Source organism: Cydia pomonella, unplaced genomic scaffold (genome assembly GCF_033807575.1).
Source record: "Cydia pomonella isolate Wapato2018A unplaced genomic scaffold, ilCydPomo1 PGA_scaffold_202, whole genome shotgun sequence".
NCBI classification, from domain to species: domain Eukaryota; kingdom Metazoa; phylum Arthropoda; class Insecta; order Lepidoptera; family Tortricidae; genus Cydia; species Cydia pomonella.
This window is the reverse complement of record NW_026907842.1, coordinates 256,273-278,146: the sequence shown is the minus strand read 5'-3', so window position 1 is coordinate 278,146 and position 21,874 is coordinate 256,273. Positions and strand designations below refer to the sequence as shown.

General features: G+C 36.7%; 1 protein-coding gene across 1 annotated transcript; it reads left to right on the top strand.

Moving 5' to 3' along the window:
* Positions 1-16,623: 16,623 nt before the first annotated feature.
* LOC133533740 (larval cuticle protein A1A-like) lies at positions 16,624-19,856 on the top strand. Its single transcript, XM_061872774.1, has 5 exons — positions 16,624-17,064; positions 17,445-17,571; positions 18,314-18,348; positions 18,438-18,598; positions 19,189-19,856. The coding sequence occupies exons 1-5, from the start codon at positions 16,984-16,986 to the stop codon at positions 19,433-19,435; spliced, it is 651 nt and encodes a 216-aa protein (XP_061728758.1). The 5' UTR covers positions 16,624-16,983; the 3' UTR covers positions 19,436-19,856.
* The last annotated feature ends 2,018 nt before the right edge of the window (positions 19,857-21,874 follow it).

Genomic DNA, 21,874 nt, shown 5'->3' with positions numbered 1-21,874 from the left:
TGCTTTATCCCTAGGATATAATCTACCGTTTTAAATTGAGCTAAGAGCACTGGCAGCCGTGCGGATTCCAAATGTTTATATGTACATAATATGTGACCGCGGCCGGCAAAACGTCCCACATTGTCGCTTGCCATAAGGACGAGATTTGCTTGTACCTTTATACGAAATACCTGACAAGGCGTCTTTATTGCAAGCGACAAAGTGGAATGTTTTGCCGGCCGCAGTTACAATGATTATTATGGACATTGTGGACCACCAAAAGCGCTTGACACGCCCCGTTACTAAATTATATTTCGAGGACAAACTGCAGTGCTTTTTTTTCAAAAAACTTATTATGCAATTTAAAACTTATTGTCGTAGCTACGAAAAACGTCATCGCGATTTATCATTTTTTGTCATTTTGATAGCCAAAAGGCAACAGGTCGAATTGTAATTTTTGGCAGTGACATTTTCACTTATAAATACAGCTATATTTATGGCATTTAAACGCAGTATCACTTTCTGTAACTTTCTGACCACCTCATTTAGTACGGTTTATTATTCAATCTTATGGTGCTGGCCGTAGCTAAGAGTACTTACATAACATATAGGTATTAAGTGCATTATATCGTATTTTATACCTGCATGAGACCGGCAACTGTCAGCACTGAGCTGTTAATTATGAGGCTCGCTATCTAAGTGTTGCAGAGACAGTAATAAAATTCGCAATTCTCTGATTAGGAGATAAGGCCCGGTCACCGTGATATAGATTCGCCATCGGGCTTCTAATTGTGCGACATACGAGTGTAGCCCACGAGCTATACAAACCTGATTGTTAATAGATGTGTTCCAATTATCGAGCTTTCAAAGGTACTCTTAAGAAAAAACCATTTACGGCTTTACGTAATTTGGTGCGAGGTTCACACGAGGTAGCGATTGGGACAATTTATTGTGTTCGGCGAGGTCGGAGCCATCAAATTAATTAAAAGGAGGAAACCTTTCAATCCGCTCGGAATATTGACCTCACCAGCCCGTTTTGATTTTTTCGCGGTCGCGATTACACAGAATTGAAAGCATTAAAGTACTTTAAGTACTACTAACAGCATAGAGTCCTGATTACATAATCAATGTAAGTCTAAGTAAGTGCTAGTTGGTATTAGCTGAGTAATGAGCCCTTGTAAGGTGTTTAATCCATAAGCGCATCGAAGCTTTTCTGTACTGACACACTTCTTCAATATGAACTTGAGAGCATGTATCTAAGTCTAGCCACTTAAATGATCTAGATCTAGATGAAAAATAAGTACCTAGTTTATCACATGTCACTATACTGATGTTATATTGCAATTTAGTAAAAGATCTAAATACCTGTCTACGCATCTACCTACGTTCCTTGAATTACTAGTTTTGTCACAAAGTTACAATTAATTACCTACATCATCACAACACATAGATAAATAGTGTAGCTATAATATAGCCACCTTTGTGTAAAGTTTTGGTACAGTCAGCTAGAGAGTAAAGGTACCCCCCCTGCATAGAAGCATTCATTATTTTGCATATGATGACTTATTGTTTCATCTTATTACAATTTTATGCTATTTACCCCCCACCCGACCCGTTTTAACATATTTTGTTCTCTTACCAAGCAATTAATTATTATACATATACGTAAGTACCTATTTAGTTAATGTAGTGTTTATTTCTGAGTATTCTCCAAGAATTACATTGGTATACAGAGCGTGGAGTGCGCTGATTTCCATAAATACCTAATAATAAAACATAAACAGCGAAGATATATTTAGAATAGGCTTAGGAATCTTATTTAAATATGAAATGAATGTTAGGTTAGGTTTTAAATGAATGAAATTCATTTAGAATGTATTATTTGACGAATAATGCTGATCATAGCTTATGAACCTATATCCTAATAAATAAGCGTAAATTAATTATCGTTAATACTCAAGCATGGCCGGCTTCATTCCAGTCAAATGCCTCATTTCACGCTCTGCGCTGACCATAGGCGCTGTATAAATTTACACATGCTTTTGTAAACTGTCCAGTGGTTATCTTGTAAGTTTATCAACATGCAACCAGCTCATTGGACCAACACCAATGATTAGCTATTAATCCAGCACTGTCGCAAACTGCTGACTTCCTAGTCTACGCCTATTCGAAATTGAAAAGCTCAAACGTTCCAGTTCGAGAAATTTGCAGTCCACGTGCATCGTGACATAACTTATAATCATATGTAATATAGAGAATTTGCATTCGGTCACGTGAAACATGAACATTTCTTTGGTTGTCTGTAACAGTTAGGTGTTCATAAGGTTGGTTAACCTTTAAAAAATCCCTCTATCACCTATCACATAACTCCACTGTGTTCACACATCATATCGCACTAAATTGCCACACTGCATGTCTGGGTAAAACTATTTAATGTAGGTAGGTTCCTACTTACCTAATATATTAAAATTAGAACGGAACGACAATGCAAGTGTTTGAATGGTTGCATATGCATAGACACTTGTCCTTTTCTGGATAAAGGACACTAGGTGTACCATACATGGTGTAGGTCATTTGTTATACTTCATTCAAATGTCAGAGTACAGGACATATTAATGAGTGTCCGAATTGTGGGTTCTTTAGAATATACGCACATGTCATTTTGCACCATTTAGGCATTTATAATTAGAGATGCCCCGAATAGTGGTTTTTGCCGAATACCGAATATTCGGCCCCTCTCTCGGTCGAAGCATCGAATATTCGGCATAACATGCGAAGATTTTGAGTCACGGTCACAAAACGGTTCGCCAATAAAGCACGTATTGCTAAGATTTAATTTTTGTTGCTCGGAACTAGTGCATGATAAAAAAAATTGTTATCAAAAACAGGGTCTTCGTTTTAACAACTTTCCAAGAAAACATGTTAAAATTAAATATAGTGGTTTGCGGTTATTTTTATTGTGTAGGTAATATTTATTTTTAGGTAGGTGCAACAGATATTAGGTATTCGGTCGAATAGTGGGCAACATTCGGCCGAATACCGCATATTCGGCATAATGGACGAATGGGCCGAATACCGAATAGTTGCCGGATATAATTTTATTATTGACATTGACTTGCACTTTGTGAATGCACCTAATATAAGCTGTATTAATATTTAACTAAATATGTATGTAAGTAATTTTTTATTTATTAAAGCTACGAAATTCTGATATTTGTAATTTACATAAAGGAATTCAGGGCCAACGTCCTAATGTTTGGCACCATAAATAATATATACCCTGTTTGGGACATGCATTAATTGAGATCGACGGACGAACTATAAACGACGGGCGGACGACATTGAGCCCCTTATATTACATATGAATCATATGATGTCGCCCGACATGTCCAATGAAGTCCGGCAACGTCGTGGCACTTCACCCGACACCCGACGGCCGTTATGATGTGGCCGTTGTGGGCTAATTGTCTCTAGTCTATCCCTGGCTTTGGACGATGCGGAACACCGACACATTTATCTCAATCTCTTTTTAGGGTTCCGTAGCCAAATGGCAAAAAACGGAACCCTTATAGATTCGTCATGTCCGTCTGTCTGTCCGTTTATGTCACAGCCATTTTTTTCCGAAACTATAAGAACTACTGTTCAAACTTGGTAAGTAGATGTATTTATGTACTATGAACCGCATTAAGATTTTCACACAAAAATAGAAAAAAAAAACAATAATTTTTGGGGGTTCCCCACACTTAGAACTGAAACTCAAATGTTTTTTTTGCATCAAATCCATACGTGTGGGGTATCTATGAATAGGTTTTCAAAAATGATATTGAGGTTTCTAATATATATATTTTTTTAAACTGAATAGTCTGCGCGAGAGACACTTCCAAAATGGTAAAATGTGTGTGCCCCCCCGCCCTGTAACTTCTAAAATAAGAGAATGATAAACCTAAAAAAATATATGATGTACATTACCATGCAAACTTCCACCGAAAATTGGTTTGAACGAGATCTAGTAAGTAGTTTTTTTTTATAACGTCATAAAATAAAAATAAAAAAAATTTCATCAAACCCATAAGTGAGATACCCCATATCTATGGATAGGTCTTCAAAAATGATAGGTATTGAGGTTTCTAATATTTTTTTTTTCTAAACTGAATAGTTTGCGCGAAAGACACTTCCAAAGTGGTAAAATGTGTCCCCCCCTGTAACTTCTAAAATAACAGAATGATAAAACAAAAAAAATATGTGATATACATTACCATGCAAACTTCCACCGAAAATTGGTTTGAACGAGATCTAGTAAGTAGTTTTTTTTAATACGTCATAAATGGTACGGAACCCTTCATAGGCGACTCCGACTCGCACTTGGCCGCTTTTTTCTACTTAACGTAACTTTAAGAAATAAAACGGTACGAGCATGTGGTGTTCAGTCTAGGGTTCCGTAGTTACTTTTCTGTCACAAAGTCACAACAGGCTAAACGGGAGCTATTAGTAACTTTTCCTACTCCTCTACTGTTATCTGTCATTTATGGATTCATTAACACGAATATAAGAACATACATAAAAGGTTTCAAGAAAAGTCTATATTGTCTATTTCTCATAACAGCTCTTGTGCTTTTAATCGCTATAACGTTACTGCGATTAATGGCTACCAACCTAACAAAATCAAAACGAATTCAGTTTTAAACTAAGTGCATTGCTGCCAACTTACAAAATATTCATTTGGTTGCATAGTAAAAACAACTACTTCATAAGTCAGAAACACGCATGTGGCACCCGTAATATAGCAACACCCATAGACTACGAAGACCGCTTAGCGTTGCTTGTTAGTCTCCGTAGGCTACCGTGGCCAAAATCGAGAAAAAACTGACCAAAAATTTAATTTAGCAAGTAGCAAGTACCAGGGCCTCATGAGTTACGAGAAGGTGTCGCTGACCGGCCGGCCGCGGCCCGGGGCGGGCTGGGCGCGTAACAAGGTATGCTCGCACGTCTTGGCTATATACTCGTATTTTTGCTTTGTTTACCTAAATTAAGATTTATTTTTGTTGACTCGTAGGAAAAGTATTGTATGCAACGTTGTATAAGTAGGTCAAAAAATGCTCGTGGCGTATTCCTTTACAATGTTCGCCTACGCCTTCGGCTCCGGCTCACATTGTAACTCACGCCACTCGCCTTTTTTGACCCTTCTTATACAACTGTTGCATAAAATACTATTATAGTAGATTGTTAACCAGGAGATGAAATGGTGCCATTTATCTGAGTTTAAACATTCGACTTTTCATATCGAATGGAACGCAAGGAATCCAAATAAGAGAAGGCCAATTTGCATAATCTGTAATTAAGGTATGAATAGACGTAGCTATGGTCATGATTTTTCCTTTATTTAGATATAATTAATTCGATAATCCATAGCGAAATACATTTAGATTGCAATGTTTATGGAAAAATACGTATTTTAGAAAACTGAAGTCATTTTAAAATTATTTGTTAATTACGGTATAAAAATCACTGGCATTGTCTCTTATTTTTTAATTTTTTCTTTTTTGGGTCTAAAACTGCAAATAGTCAACGAATTACTCAGACAGCCAACATGAAGTATTTATATTGTTTTCATATATTATAGTTAGTTGGTTATAGTTGGTTGGTTGGTTGGTAGTTGGTTGTAGTTTGAAAGTAAATGAGTAAAATAGGCAATTTTTATCTTATATTTTACTTTATTTAGCTACATGAATAATGCCAAATAACTTAAAAATCCCATTTAATGTTGTAATAACGTTTAACGTATGGACCGTGTGGTTGTTCGTCTTTTTACTATGAAGGGAAGTTTTTTGCGATAACTCAAAAACACACTGAGTGGTTTAGCTTCGAAAAGGGTGTTAGGCCCTTGCCTAAAAGGTGGGCCTTGGTAAAAGGTGGGAATTTAGCCATCGACAATAAAGTACTCTTCAATAAATAACGTCACAATTATACGAACGAACACTTTTATCACTTTTAAGGCAGTTTACTGAAACAGTAATCGACTTATAATTAAACTTATAATTAATTCGACTTTTAATTAATTATTCATTAAAGCACTCTATATTTATATTATTTTTATTAGTATTAAACGCTAACCAAATTGTGGTGGTAACTAGTGGGAATAACCCGGTATTGCTAGCGTCATCGGGTGAATAATTGCAGGAGATGGAAACTAGAATGCATAGGTCTTTTGAAAGAAAAGGAATGAAAATAAATGTTAGCAAGACGAAAGTAATGGTATTTGAAAAGGGAGAAAGAAAGTGAACTTTTGATTGGTCAAGAAAGAGTGGAACAAGTGAAAGAGTTTGTGTATCTGGGAACCTTGTTCACTAGGAACGGTAAACATGATGAAGACATTGAAAGGAGAGTGAATGCTGGAAATCGTGTGAATGGGGCACTCAACGCTTTTTATGAGCAGCCAGAAGGTGTCGCAAAAAGCACGGTTGGCTGTGCATGAAGGTGCCTACACTTATGTATGGTAACGAAAGTTGGGTATGGCAGAAGAGGCATCAGAGTCAAGTGAATGCAGTGAAAATGAGAGCGTTGAGAAGTGTGTGTGGTGTGAAATTACAAGATAAAATTAGGAACAGTGTGATAAGGGAAAAGTGTAGACTGAACGAAGATGTAGTGACAAAAATTGAGAAAGGTATGTTGAGATGGTTTGGACACGTGGAAAAAAAGAATCAAAGAAGGTTAACAAAGAGTATATAAGGGAGAAGTATAAGAGGGAGCTGGAAGGGGTAGACCTCGGTAGACTTTCTCTGATGAAATCGGGGAAATCGTGAAGAAAGGCTAGGTCAAGAGCACCCTAAACCGACGAGCGTGTATGAGGAGTGTTATGAAAGTGAAGGAAGCGAAAGAGGTATGTCAGGAAATCCGTGGTCTCTACCCCTCCGGGAAATAGGCGTGATTATATGTATATATGTATGTAACTCAAAAACAACTTAACTGATCATGTTCGCTACAGTTTTCATTGAATGTATTTATAAGTCTCTATTGTCACAATTTTTCACAAGCCATGGTTCAAAAGTTAGTTTTCGTTTTTTCTTTTGTAGCGATTAATTCCGAAAATATTCACTTCATTATTCAGGACCCCTATTCGTTATTCGTTTTGAAAGACCTATCTAACGAAACCCCACAAGAGAATTGTAGGGAAGGTACCCTAAAAAATGTCGCCATGATAGATTTGTGTAATTTCAGCAAAGCTGCGGAAAACTATAACGGTTCCTAGTTGACTACGGAGCCCTAAAAAACCGACTTCACAAAACAGTTAGAAATGCCATTTATCTTATCTTATACCTTTAAACGAGCAATTCTTGTATATATATATATATATATTTCTGTGATCTCGGAAACGGCTCTAACGATTTCGCTGAAATTTGGTATATGGGGGTTTTTAGGGGTATACAATCGATCTAGATTAGTCTTATGTTTGCAAAAACGCGTGTCTTTGAGTCTTCATGCCTTTTTCTTTCGACGCAGAATATGGTCGCTAATTTCGTGTTGCCGGCCACTGTCCGTCTGGTCCAGCGGGTTAAGACGCGGACGGCTAGAAACGAGTGTTACGGGTTCGAATCTCGCCCGGTGACTAACTTTTGTTTTTTTTTTATATGTTCAAGTTTATATATATTTTTTTAATTTTTATTGTTTTAGACAAGTTTAATTTAGTAAAAAAATATAGTTAAGATTATCACCTATACACCACCATATTACAATAAATAGTTATAACCGAGTAAAGCTCGGTCGCCCAGGTACTATTATTTATAACCATAGTACATCTCATAACAATTATAATTAGCCTTAAGACTTTTTAAAATCTTTGTCGTAGGGAGTTCCATTCTGGTCTTCATGAGCAGTTCCGTTCATGTTTGAGCAGTAACATACTGTAAACATAACGAGACATATTATGACATTACGTGATACGAGCTTTTCATAGCAACTGCCAACACGTGTTAAAAAAATCTCTTATCACCTAGTATAAAAAGCTCGTATCTCGTAATTTACTTTACATTGCAGGCCGAATTATTTTGTATGGTTAATATTTTTATTGTATTTCTAAGCAAAATTTATCTCCATATACTTCTTAGGCCCTATGCTAACCACCGTTTAAATATTTGAATTGAATCTCCCCACTGTATTTAAAACAAACTTTATCTTTAAAAATGATTTTGTCGACTGGTTTCATTATTCACTACCTAGTGTACCTACTAGTCTCTGTTCAACCCAACTGGTTTTTTATTTTCTTAATTTATTATTGTCCTTTTGCATTGCTTTCATGTAGTTATTATTATTCAGTCATATAATATCATTTAGGACATATTTACCTACACCAAAAATTAAGTCTGCAAATGAGTATGCCGTTTTGTACTTGTAACGTGTCCTACTAATTAAGTACGGGCACGAACTATACCTACTAATGTGAACAAAACGTGTTACATAGACAAATACATACGACACACAAATTATCCTTATCAGCAATGCAAGTCAGTCTATTTAAATTTAATAGAGCTATTTGATCTGTATCAGATTTGCCATTATTTAGAGGTTATATTATCAATTTTATTGTTCAGATAGTTAGCAGACGTAAGTGCAGGTTGTCTACTACCATTACTTACCGAGTCGTTGGCTTGGATAAACCAGGTTAAACTGAGACCTCAATATTAGCAACAATAACAAATATTATAACTTTTGTTGTAAAATGTTTTATAACATTATGAAACATGTTAGATGTTATAAGCGCTCCCACACTGAATACTTGCAAAAACTTGTTACAAAACACTTACCTTTTGTTACAATTTGTGGTAAAGTTATGAAAAAATTGTTATACAACATATATTTTGTTGTACTATGTGCTATGCATTTTTAGCAGTGTAGGAGCAATTCAAATATCTAACAAGTTGTAACAAATGTATAAATGATAAGTGAATATTGTGTTATATACCTTCCACATTTTAATCAAAATCAATTTTATTGATCAATTTATACTAACATGCAAATACAAATGCAATCCGCCACATGCTTCGTCAAAACACAAATGTAATCCGCACAAGCATCGTTACAAACTTATTGTACATTAACACTAAAACAACATACAACCGAATTGAGAACCTCCTCCTTTTGAAATCTTAAAGTTGAAAAATATGACTACAAATTATTATCAATCATTCCTGGCGCTGACGGACGCCCTGGGATTGATAATCATTTTGGTATTATTTAAAAAATCTGAATACGCCTCCGATCGAATCGTTAAAGATATCAGTACCCCTAGTGTAAATAAATTCGATTTCGAACGTGACGTACGCGTTTGCGTTTAGTCTCATTTTGTATTGGATTTAGAAAGAGCGCGCCAAGCGGGACGTTTTGGAAACTCAAAATCCTATACAAAATGAGACTTAACGCAAACGCGTTCGTCACGTTATGATGTCGATCAAATTTACACTAGGGGTGTAGAAGGATCGAATGATGGAATTCGTAAATACTTTAGTTTGATTATTAGACAATCTTATGGCCAAGTATCAGGGTTGGTTTTCACACGAGACGCGTGTGCTTGAGAGGACAACCGTATCTGGAACGTGGATCGGACGTGCCACCGACTGATGGATATTGAGCAACTGATCGGCGAATGAGATCTGCGTAACGTAAATAAGCCTCTGCCCGCGACTTCGTTTATGTAGAAGCCGTTAAACTGCCGATCTCTTTTCTTATCCTTTAATATTCCCGTTTCAACTTTTAACCCGGTTTTCCACCCTTTTGGATACTGGGATAAATTAACTTATATATAATAAAACATTTGGTTGCCTACATATTATTTCAGGTACTTACTAAATTCCTCCCCAAGCCGTTTTCAGACATCTAATCGTATCAACTTATACATTTGGACGGGCAGTTACTTCGGCCAGAGAATAAATTTGGCCATCTAGAGGTAACGTGGTCTTCCCATCAACATAATTCATGAAGGCGACCTGGGGAGCATCTTATATTAATAGTTTAGTTTTAATTATTAGTTCGTTTATTTCAGTTCAGTATTATGTTATGTTGTCCCATAAATAAATTAGCTTTCTTCCTTTTCTCCAATTGTTGATTAAATAATCACAACGAGAATAATATTTCTAAGTCATTCGTAAATCAAACACGAAATATTAAAATTGTTGATGTTATTCTCCAGGCTAAAAATTATGAAAGATTTGGCGTTTAATGTCAGTACTTATTATAGCTATAGAATATGTAATTGCATAAACTGGTGCAATCAATATTATTTTTCCATAACTTTTTAATCTGCACTTAGATGTAATAACTTTACGATAATAGCTAATTGAAATCACTTAACGTTTCAATTAGTTATCCTACTCAAGGTTAACAATTGGATTAGAATAAATTGAATGAGTCACACTTACCTATTAACCATATTTTCATTGACACATCCTTGCGAATAGTTGCGACAAAAACAAAGGTCAATGCAGATTCTGATCGTGTGGAGTCACGCCCTTATGTTACTCAATTCGATATCTCATGAAATTCAAATTTAGAGCGCATTACAACAAAACGTTCCTACACACTTCGGTCGTGACATTCGAATTTCAAAGACAAATAGACTCCTTACCGCAAAGGTTAAATATGATAAAATTGGAAAGACAATGTTGTGCAAAAGTAAGCACGTATGTCGGTGGCTTGATGGATTATCTTGTTCACGACTTGACGCCAATTGCTTACTTAGCTACTCTGATCGCTGGCAAACAATTCTAATAATAGTGTCGGTGAGTTGTGTAAATAAACCGTAAATATACAAACCTTTTTTTTACATGTCACTTTTTCAGTTATTGAATTAATTTCTGTAAATAGTATTTTAATCTGTAGTCTGTACAATAAACTGATTATTACATCTTCCTTGCGTTTGTCCCGGCTTATTACCACGGCTCAAAGGAGACTGGGGTCCACTTGGCAACTAATCCCGAGGATTGGCATAGGCACTAGTTTTTACGAAAGCGATTGCCATCTGACCTTCCAACCCAGAGGGTAAACTAGGCCTTATTGGGATTAGTCCGGTTTCCTCACGATGTTTTCCTTCACCGAAAAGCGACTGGTAACTATCAAATGATATTTTGTACGTAAGTTCCGAAGAACTCATTGGTAGGAGCCGGGGTTTGAACCTGCGACCTCCGGATTGCAAGTCGCACGCTCTTACCGCTAGGCCACCAGCGTTTCTAATAAACTGATTACTACATCTACTATAATTTTCTCGTACAAACAGTCAATGAAGGCTTGTCCCGGCAACGACATACGAGTACGTACGACGAAAACGGGTTTTAATTTAATTTGGTTTCAGTGTAACAAATAAAGTTCAGCCAGTTAAAATTTTCCTCATGCAGGGGCCCTCTTCCTTATCATGGAACTTTACCTGAACTGCCCATTAATATGTCCGATGCCCTATATATGTTACCATAAAACATGTTATATACAAAAATGCACTTTACCTAGTAAAATTAGTTTTCCATATCGCTTCAATGAAAACACGTTTTCAACAAAACTTAGTCTTTCGTAAAGCCTCTGTGATAACTAGTGTTAACTGTGTTTTTTTCAGACAACTAATTTTCGCAAAGTACATTGGTAAAACCAGTTTTGACTACTTGTTCAAAAATTATTTAAATGAAAACTAGTTTTAACAAGTTAAAATGCGTTTTCACTAGTCAAAACTTAAATTTAAATAATTAGGTAGTGAAAACTAGTTATTGTTATTAGTGTTATTACCAAGGGACTTTGCAAAAACTAGTTTTGAGATGAAAATCCGAGTTAAAATTAGTTTTCACCGAGGCCGTATGGGGAACTAAATAAGTAGTGTTAACTAGTGAAAACGCGTTTTCAGTGAGATGATACGAAAAACTAACTAAAGAAAAGTTTTAACTTGGGGAAACGCATTTTCACTAAAAGCGGGGTTATACGGGAACATATATTCGTCAGTCGGGGTGTATAGGGATGGCGAGGTGAATAACGATAAAAATCGGGAATGACAACTTTAAAAAATTGCCCACACTAATAGTATGACGCGATTGAAATTGTAAGTATTTTTTGCGTGATACAATTTGTGTGGGTAGTTTTTAAGGAATTATCCGGTAAATAAAATATTATTCCTGTTTTTTTACTCTATACATCGCGGTTGACGGTAATTGTAATAAATTTGGAAATGGATTGTAAATGACCAGTAGGAGTATTCCAATTTTTAAATACGATCTTGATTTGATAATGACTAAGTAAATATTTGTTTTATGACATCTCGCTCGCTTTTATGAGCTCTCTAAAATGTTTGTGACAATTAGTCGTTGTTAAAGTGATAAATGTAACTTTAAAATTTTTAGCGTCATATTGTTCCTGCCGGTGAGTAAGGTTGCCAGAGCTTAACGAGGGGGGTGGGGTTAGGGTCGGCAACGCGCATGTAACTCCTCTGGAGTTGCAGGTGTACATAGGCTGCGGAGACTGCTTACCATCAGGCAGGCCGCTTGTTTGTCACCGACGTAGTATAAAAAAAAATGATTAATAAAGCTACTGTAGATTAACTGTTAATATTTTATCGAGTTTGTACATTTGTGAATTGGGGAGTTTCATCTATAAAGATTAAATTATGAAATTATGCTGTTTGTGTTTACCATAAGAAATAAGAATTTAATATTATTTTGTTCAAACACGTGATTTAGTTTTGTTTTTAAAATTAAATCCTAGTTTTATTATCTGTGTGTTCCGTGACCGAAAACGCCGACCACCATTTTTTCTCGTAAGTGACATGACTGTAGCAGAACAGTACCCCTAGTGTAAATTTTATCGACATCATAACGTGACGAACGCGTTTGCGTTAAGTCTCATTTTGTATAGGATTTTGAGTTTCCAAAACGTCCCGCTTGGCGCGCTCCTTCTAAATCCAATACAAAATGAGACTAAACGCAAACGCGTACGTCACGTTTCAAAATCGAATTTATTTACACTAGGGGTACAGAAACAAGTGTTTTTGTAACAACGGTGAAAAGCTTGCTCTGCACATCTGACGTTTCTTTGTTACTGCGGTGCTATTATGACGTGACAAGAATTGGATTGGTTGCGTTTTTGGGGCGAAATCAGTTAAATTGTAAATATTTTTTCATTGCATAATAGGGATATTATTTTTAGGAAATAAAAATACCATTTGGCTATCGAACCTACACGAACATTTATAAATACTTTAAAAAATGTGGAATGTCCAAATATTAAACATAGTCTACAATACAATAATTTAAAAAATTGGCAACGAAATAGGATAGTAAAATTTATCAACAATATAAAAAAATTAACAATTTTTTTTAGATAAGTACCTTTATTCTTTTATTGAATAAAGTATTTTTTTTGATGCAAAAAAATAGACGTTACATACGAAAATACATGATGATCCCAGAGTGATTGATTCAAAATATCATATTTTAAAACTGAATGAAAAATGACTGATTGACCGAATTGAAATCGTCTTTGGCAATTTGTAAATGCCCGTGTTCGTAATAGTTGCATCAGCGGATGTTACAAACAAAATAAATGTGCCTAAAACGAACCTCGCCAAATGTAAATTAATGTTAGTTTTGCTCCATATAAATTAATGAGATAAGTAACAAATCAAACGAGTACTCTTCTGAATTTGCTGGTAGGTACGATGTTATTTATTTGAGTAAAAACCTTGGAGTTGCTACATATATAACAGCACTGATTTTATGGGAGTTAGAAGGACGATTGGCTATTGCGCAAAACATTAAATTATGACAGCCTTTTTTATATATCACTAATAATGTAATTGCTGCGACCTGTTCATGGGTGTCTATTGTTGGGCCCGTGAACGGGTTCCAGGAGGCGTTCTACATGACATTAAAGCTCTCCAAGGGGCCTCTACGTGTTGGATCTATATCCCCACGCAAGCCTATCAAAAGACCGGGATTAATAGGCCCGTGAAATCCAAGTAGTTACAGATAATATTAGATGTAGGAATCTTACAAACATTCTACCCGGAAGTAGGTAAATAGAAATAAACCGTTTTTTTTTTCATTTTTTTTTATCTTCTAGAATAACTAAATTTTTGCCTAAAATCAGTAAAAAGCGATAACAAATAAAAATATACGTAAAGCTAATAAATCACCAAATGTACGGCGCGAGTGATAACATGTCTTAAATTGATAGGAACATATAGTATTTAATAAGTAGTACCTTCGCCCCGATTCGAACTTTAAGATAAATTAAGAAGAAAAATTCCCTAAAGATACGATATGTATTGGATATGCCAGTTACCAAAGTGACGTTTTTTAAAGAAACGTCACTTTTCTCACTGACATATCTATATACATTATGGTTATTAAACGACTTTTTAAATATATAAAACGAGGCTTTTAAATATTACCTTGTATATTGCTAACGACGCCCTCTAGCAGCGTACGTTCTTACTTCTTAGAATGGTGGATATCGACGTATGGAATGCTGTTGGTGCGAATACATTCGAAAGTACTTATATGCTACGCCAACAAGCGCCAGCGTTCCGTAGGAATCGTACAGATGTAGCTGTAGTCACGTAGGTATTATTTTACGTATGATGTACATACAGTAGCCTTACCACGGCTGCCTGCCCCTTAGCAGTGTCAAACTGACATACATATTCGCTAACGTCTGCTTAACTTACTTTCTATATATCTCGCTCGCACTAATATGCGAGTACGAGCGATATATGCGCAGGTTCGCCCACACATGAAATACTGTTCTCATCTATGGGCAGGGGTACCCTAATACCGCATCCAACGAAGAGCGACTCGAATTGCGACTGGGCAGGAAGTTTCTGCAGAAATGCACAGTGCGTTTCTCTAGAAACTTCCTGCCTCGCACAGCTAAACTGTGAAATGAATTTTCGCTTGCAGTATTTCCGGACCAATACGACCTTCAAGAAAAGAGCGTACTCCTCGCACTTACAATCCCTCTGGTGTTATGGATATCCATGGGCGGCGGCAATCGCTTAGCATCAGGTGACCCGTCTGCTCGTTTGCCTCCTATATGATTAAAAAGTAGGTAAGTTATGCACACGTTAGAAAATATGTCAGTGTCAAACTGGTGGTAGCCGTACAGATACAGATAGTTGTATCTCATAGAAATCTATGTAGGAACCAAAATGGGTATTGTTCAAAACACAAATTTACATAATTCTGCGCCCGGTATACAATCCGCGTGGGTTATTTTACCTGATTCTGCTACAGCTGGGATTTTTTTTCATCTGTTACCACTGAGAAAAACTGGAAAGAAAATCCCAGTAGCAAAGAGAATATATTATATATCTTACCAAAGTGGATTTGATCTTCTTGTTGTGATTTTTTACTACAATATATTATTATTAGTAAAATATGAAAAAAAATCTCAATAGCCACCACGAAAAGCTTTTTTATGTTGAATAGGTACAGTCAGCGTCAAATGCTTTGTAGCAACCAAAATAGCCAAATAGTTCGGTACACCATATATTTAGTATGGTGTACCGAACTATTTGGCCACTTTGACTGCTACAACGTATTTGACGCTGACTGTACTAAACAAATACAAAAATATTGTCTCGGCTTTTCTTTTCTGGGTTTTGACACTTGACCTCAACAATGTTAAATAACATCAATATTGGTCATTTAATATAATAATATCTGTCTTTCTGTTTTTTTTTTTGGTGGTCTCTTTTTATAATTTATGCTTATGTGAATTTGTTCTTTGCAGGCTTTCGAAAATTCGTGAAATTGGACTTTATAGCATGTAAGCAGTTTTTTAATCATCATCGCCATGAATACTTTCATCCGTCTGCATATGGCACGTGGGCGGCCACATCAGCTCAATGCGGATTGGGGACCTCACATACACAATTAATGTATGGAATAAATATTGAACTTATTTAAAAACACTCGGAAGCAAATATTACCAAAATTAAATCTTGTATCGATTTTTCGCTCTTGTAAGCCTTTGGATTAAAAATTTCATCGCATCATTACTTAATAATTGAATACTCACCGGGCTGCCGCTAAATCTCGGGCAAATTAATTATTTTAGAAATGAACCCTAGTTTGATCAAATTGTCATTTTCTTAAGCCCCTATATTATATATAATAGAAATTACTTGAGCCGTTTATGAGAAATTATAAATAATGTATTTGCATATGTCAGAAAAAGTATGATACTCGTATATTATTTGTCGCTACTGTAACTGTCTTACCAAACCGCATATTACATATTTTTAAGATTATGTTCGTTACTTCTTTGCTTATTAAACGCAGCACAACAGAGAAACCGCCTTTATAACTAGGCCTAATTCGACTCGAGAAAGTAACGGAAGGTGACGTAGCTATAATGGCGATTCATGGAATTGAATACACAGTTTGGTCGTGACATCGCTACTTACAAAAGTCGAAGTAGTCGATTGGGTATACATATTTATATTGTAGTCGTCTCAAATTTTGGATAATTTCTCCAGTCGAATTCCTCCATAACACTAACATTTTGTAAAGCAAAACAGAGGCAACCGTCACGCAATAGGTGTAGGTTTTTATGTTACAAGTCCTAAAATGTATGTACATATTAAACTACCTAATGACCCGTACACTTAACACCTTCCTAATAATTATCAAATGCACAAATCAGATCCTCGATAACAATTAAGTAAATAGACTGGAAACATTTTATAACATGCCTGAATATTAAATAGACATTGTAGTTTTCTGCTGTCTGTACTTTGACGGACTAAAATATGCATCAACATAAAAGATTGACGTTCCTAATGAACATATAATGGACCAACATGAATAGAGACCGTTGTAAGAATTTTTAGTACCTCATTTATCTAGTCGAAGGTTTGCATACAGTAACATCAACAATTTTAATTGACAACAGGACCTTTGTCGGGGCATATACATCCGCCGACATCACATTGTTTCACTTATCTGATGAGATGTCCCTATAAAACGAGGGCTCTATAAGATGAGTCCCTTCAATAGAACAGTTTACGTTACGGGCGCAAACGTTCGTAATAAGTGGAACATGAATATCGTCTGGTTAAAGGCTCGTATCAATCAATATGGAGTGTTGGAATTAAAAAATCATGTCAGATACGTTGTCACGGGACTATTTTGTCGAAACACGCTGTCATAGTTTGCAGTGTCTTACTTGAAAACCCGTTTTTTATTCTAATTATACTTATATCCAAACGATTTAGTTGCAATTTTAATCATTCTTTAAATATTATACGAAAAAATACGAGTATATCCCATCACTCGTAAGAGCTATTAGAAGCCAATGGATAATCTTAGCTTATAAAATTTAAACTGGTTTTCCAATGGTTTGAGGTGTTATAGGGTACCTATAAATGCAGATGGGTGTCGCTGGCAGAGATTTCCCAGCATGAGCAGCAAGATACCGTAAGTAATTCGTCTGATACACAGGTGGTGATCCTATTGAACGGGTGGCTGTTCATCAAGGGATCGTCTGTGGCCATGCTGCAACACGCCACGTCCTCGCAAAGCATCGTGTTTCACCAGGCGCAGCCGGCGCTGCCCGCCACTACCACCCGTAATTATAATTTCATACGTATTTGTATAATGCTAGTAGTTTGTACGTGAAATGCATAATTATAATCTTAAAAATCCGACCGATCTGGCCTAGCGGGTAGTCACCCTACCTATGAAGCCGATGGTCCTGGGTTCAAATCCCGGTAAGGGCATTTGTTTGTGTGATGAGCACAGATATTTGTCTCTGAGTCACGGGTGTTTTCTATATATTTAAGTATTTGTATATTATTTTGTATAAAGTAGGATGGGCAGATTTGCATGGACACTGGCCTATGAACCAACAAGAATAAGCGACATACCATCGGAAAGGTTTTTTTATATACTCCATTTTTTGTATGGCGAGACTGGACAAAAGTATGACACAAAAAATATATTAGAAAACGATTAAATAACTAAAATCAATATTTTAGTCATCGAAGTCATCGACAATAGCAAAACCTTCATGATCTGCGACACAGGAACTTAGTATAGTAAAAATATATATATAGTCACGTCTCAACTTACAGTACTTTTTACGGCGATACCTTTTTTCACACAAAGTTACTTTCAAACCTGCCATAGTAAAAGTTTCACAACTTAGAATAACCTATCCGGTGATATATCGCTTGGCCTTATTGTTCAAATAGGCCAATTAGCCCACCCTCCTTTCATTATTTTGGTTCCGGAAGATGCTACAATGTAATCAGTTCAATAATATGCATGTAATTTTTTTTTAATTGTTTTTAATATGCACTTTTTTTCAGCTGTATCTTCTTTAGACCAGTACAGCAGAACTCAAGTAAGTGCGTAAAATTCCTAGTGAACTAATAAGTGTCACTGACATCACTGTAAAATAAGTGTATACTTAAAGGCAATTTTTTGTTTTAGCCAAAATACGAGTATAAGTATGAGGTGTCAGATCACCAAACGGGCGACAGAAAGAGCCACTGGGAGCGGCGCGAGGGTGACAAAGTGCGCGGCGCGTACTCTTTGTATGAGCCCGATGGCGCGCTACGCACCGTTGAGTACACCGCGGATGCAGTCCATGGGTGAGTCGAACTAAGTGGCTCCTTTTGCCCCCAAAGCAGCCACTGAAAACGGCGTGAGGGCGTCGAAATGCGCAGTGCGTACTCTCTGTATGAGCCTGATGGCGCGCTATGCACCGTCGAGTACACCGCGAATGCAGTCTATGGACTGCAACAGAACGGAAGGAACGGAACGGAGTAATAGAACTAAGGGCAACAGGAGCCACTGAAAACGGCGCGAAGGCGACAATAGGTAGGACAATTAGGAGGTATGATATGAGTCCGATAGAGCGCTACACTCCGTCGAGTACACCGCGGACGCGGTCCACGGGTGAGTAGTAGAACACACGAGGTAACACGCAACTCGGCTAAGAGAAATTGGATGTTAGGAGGAGGGAGTGCGTGGGACATAGTGCTACTCCTACAAATTACTACATCCCTAAACTACTAGGTGTGATATGCAAAACTCTTCAAACTAGGAATATTTTTGAACTTGTATAAAAGTGTTCCTAGAACAAACCTCCACTGTCAATAATAGGTAATTATACGCTAGTAAGTTATAATAATTTAAATATTTAACTGTCAACAATGTATCCACTCAATTTTAATTCTAGATTTAATGCCGTTGTGCGTCGTGATGAGCCACACCAGCAGACCAAGCTGCAGCACCCTCGTATGCCAGAATCCCGCAGCCGAGCCCTGGCTAGCAGAGACTACCTCGATAGCCAACAGTACCTGCCCGAGAGGAGCGCGCCAACCAGTCCACGATACGGGCCCAGTAACAGTGCCAACTCTAATGTGGGCTTCAGTGTTAACCATGTATCTGGTCTACAAGCCCCGGAGGAGAATTATAATTACTAGAGCCGGAGACAACTATGTACGACTTAATAGCGAATGCCAATGTGAACGTGTGTACTGTGTATGGTCAGCAAATCTATTAGGCACCCCTGCATATATTGCTTAGATAATATTTTCGCTGATATTTTTGCATATATAGCAATTATGAATGAATTCATTGATAAAGTCGCCATGCACTTTTACGGCTGATGGTACAGTGTAGAACCCAAATCGGTAAACAATTATGTAGCTACTAGGTAAGTTAGTATTTATTGTTGAAGTGTCATGTTGAAGTCGTTGTAAATATGTAATAGCAACGAGCATTTATTTAGCTGACTATATTTAGCTGAATGGGACTTAACGGGCCGTATTTTAACGAACAATTTAAGATACATTTTTAAGATTGAGCATCATTTAGTTAAAATAAATTCAGAGATTAAAAATGGCCAAATCTTTTTTTTTGTTGATTTTACTGATTGTAAGCCCTGGTTATTATTCTGCATGTAACATTATTGATTCAGTATACCTATTACCAATTTTATGAAGATATACGTCTAACTTTCAACTAAAGTCTAAAACATATTGAAGTACTAATTTTCAAAGGCTCTATTTGACTTCGTTTTGCGATCGGTTATGTAACGGAGCAATGTCAGAATGATGTATTTTTGCTAGTCAAAGTGCATTAGGCAACAAATATATACGAATTAAAGGTACTAGCGACCTGCCCCGGCTTCGCACAGGTTAACAAATTATATACCTTAACCTTCCTCAAGAATCACTCTATTAATAGGTGAAAACTGCATGAAAATCTGTTTTATAAGATGTAGTGATATGAGGTATGAAATGAAAGTGTTACGGAACCTTCAAAGTAATATTCACGTATTTCATGTTTTGTTTCCATTGAAAGTAGACGATTGATTACAAAACTAATATAAGTAGGTTTAGATGCAGGCTTTTCATTCGTGAAAGGTATTGAGTTAAGATCCATCAGAGATTTTAAGTTCCATAATACCTAACTAAAACCCGTAAAGTATGATCATATATTCCAATGCAGAAAATTGGGTCCAGTATCCTTTTTGAAATGGGACAGGATAGGACTTTGCTGTTGGTCTATCGCACAGGTATCTAAGCAGGGGAGGACGGGGCTAGAAGTTACTATTTTTTTTAATACAAAATTGAGGTATGAACAGTGTGATATTAAGGAATGATTGGGTATATGCGTTTCTGAAAAGTGATATTGTTTTGTTTATTATTAAACAGTTTTCTTACTCTTCTTCTTCTTCTCCCTGGTCATTATTATTCCCATCTCTACTTGGGGTCGGCCCTCATTATACCATTACGCCACTTTATGCGGTCTGCTGTCATACTTTTGTCTATGCCTGCTGCTTCCATGTCTTTATTAACAGTGCGGCTCCAAGTTGTGTGGGGTCGTACTCGGCCTCGGCCTTCCTCTTTTATGTTCAATACAGCTCTCGTCATGTGGCTTTCATTTCATCAAGTCTCATGACGTGCCCAAACCAGCGTAGGCGGCCTTCCGTCAATTTGTCGATAATGCGACCTTAAATGTTCCTCGAACATAGGTGTTTCGTACTCTGTCAAGTCTGGTGACGCCGCCCGCCCAGCGTAGCATCTTCATCTCGGTGGTGTGAAGTTTTTGCTCGTCCGCTTTCCTTAAACCCCAGCATTCCGATCCATATAATAAACGCTGCTGGTCGTACGGCTTGTTTATAAATCAGTCAGTGTCCATGGTGCGGGTTTCTGTAAATCCCTAGTTAAATAGTCCATGACTATGTTGAACAGAAGGGGGCTTAGTGCCGAGCCTTGGTGCACACCAACTTTAACTTCGAAGTCACCCGTGACGCCTGCAGGGCTTACGACTCGGGTCGTTATATTCTGATACAAGTCCTGTATAATCTCTATATAATGTTCTGGGATGTTTTGCGCTCTTAATGCCTGCCAAATGAGTTCTCGCGGCACACGGTCAACAGTTTTCTTACTACAACATATTTTATGAGATCGGTCGGAACGGAAAAAATTACCTAGCTTATTTGCAAATTATGTTCCGTCAATTCGAATTCTAACTTAACCGACAAAACGTTCTCACACGCTAAAAGGCTGTTTTACAAATCAGCGAAATACGTGATTATTTTTTGTCTACTATTGACAGTTGATAAAATAAAATGAACATAAAAATATATAATTCCATGGGGTAAGTTGTGCCGTATTTTTTTTCCGTATACTATTCTAGTAGAATGGAAACAACTAAATTGGCTCCTGCAATGACATAGTATTCTAACCTTTCGCGACAAATATCATACAAATCGCTCCGTTGTTTACTTGCGTTCCTATTATCATCGAAACATCTTACCCTCGGCAATTTTAGCCCCAATATCCCCTACTGTCATACGAATACTTAACCTGTTGAGGATAACTCACTACATATGGTAGATATTATGTATACTC

What these genes read in the sequence shown, in the direction of transcription:
- LOC133533740 (XM_061872774.1), top strand. Translation starts at nt 16,984, where the DNA reads ATGAGTCCCTTCAATAGAACAGTTTACGTTACGGGCGCAAACGTTCGT. An exon ending in TGAATATCGTCTGGTTAAAG is followed by an intron (nt 17,065 to 17,444) that starts GCTCGTATCAAT and finishes TCTGATACACAG; the next exon opens with GTGGTGATCCTATTGAACGG. An exon ending in ACCGCGGATGCAGTCCATGG is followed by an intron (nt 18,599 to 19,188) that starts GTGAGTCGAACT and finishes TTTTAATTCTAG; the next exon opens with ATTTAATGCCGTTGTGCGTC.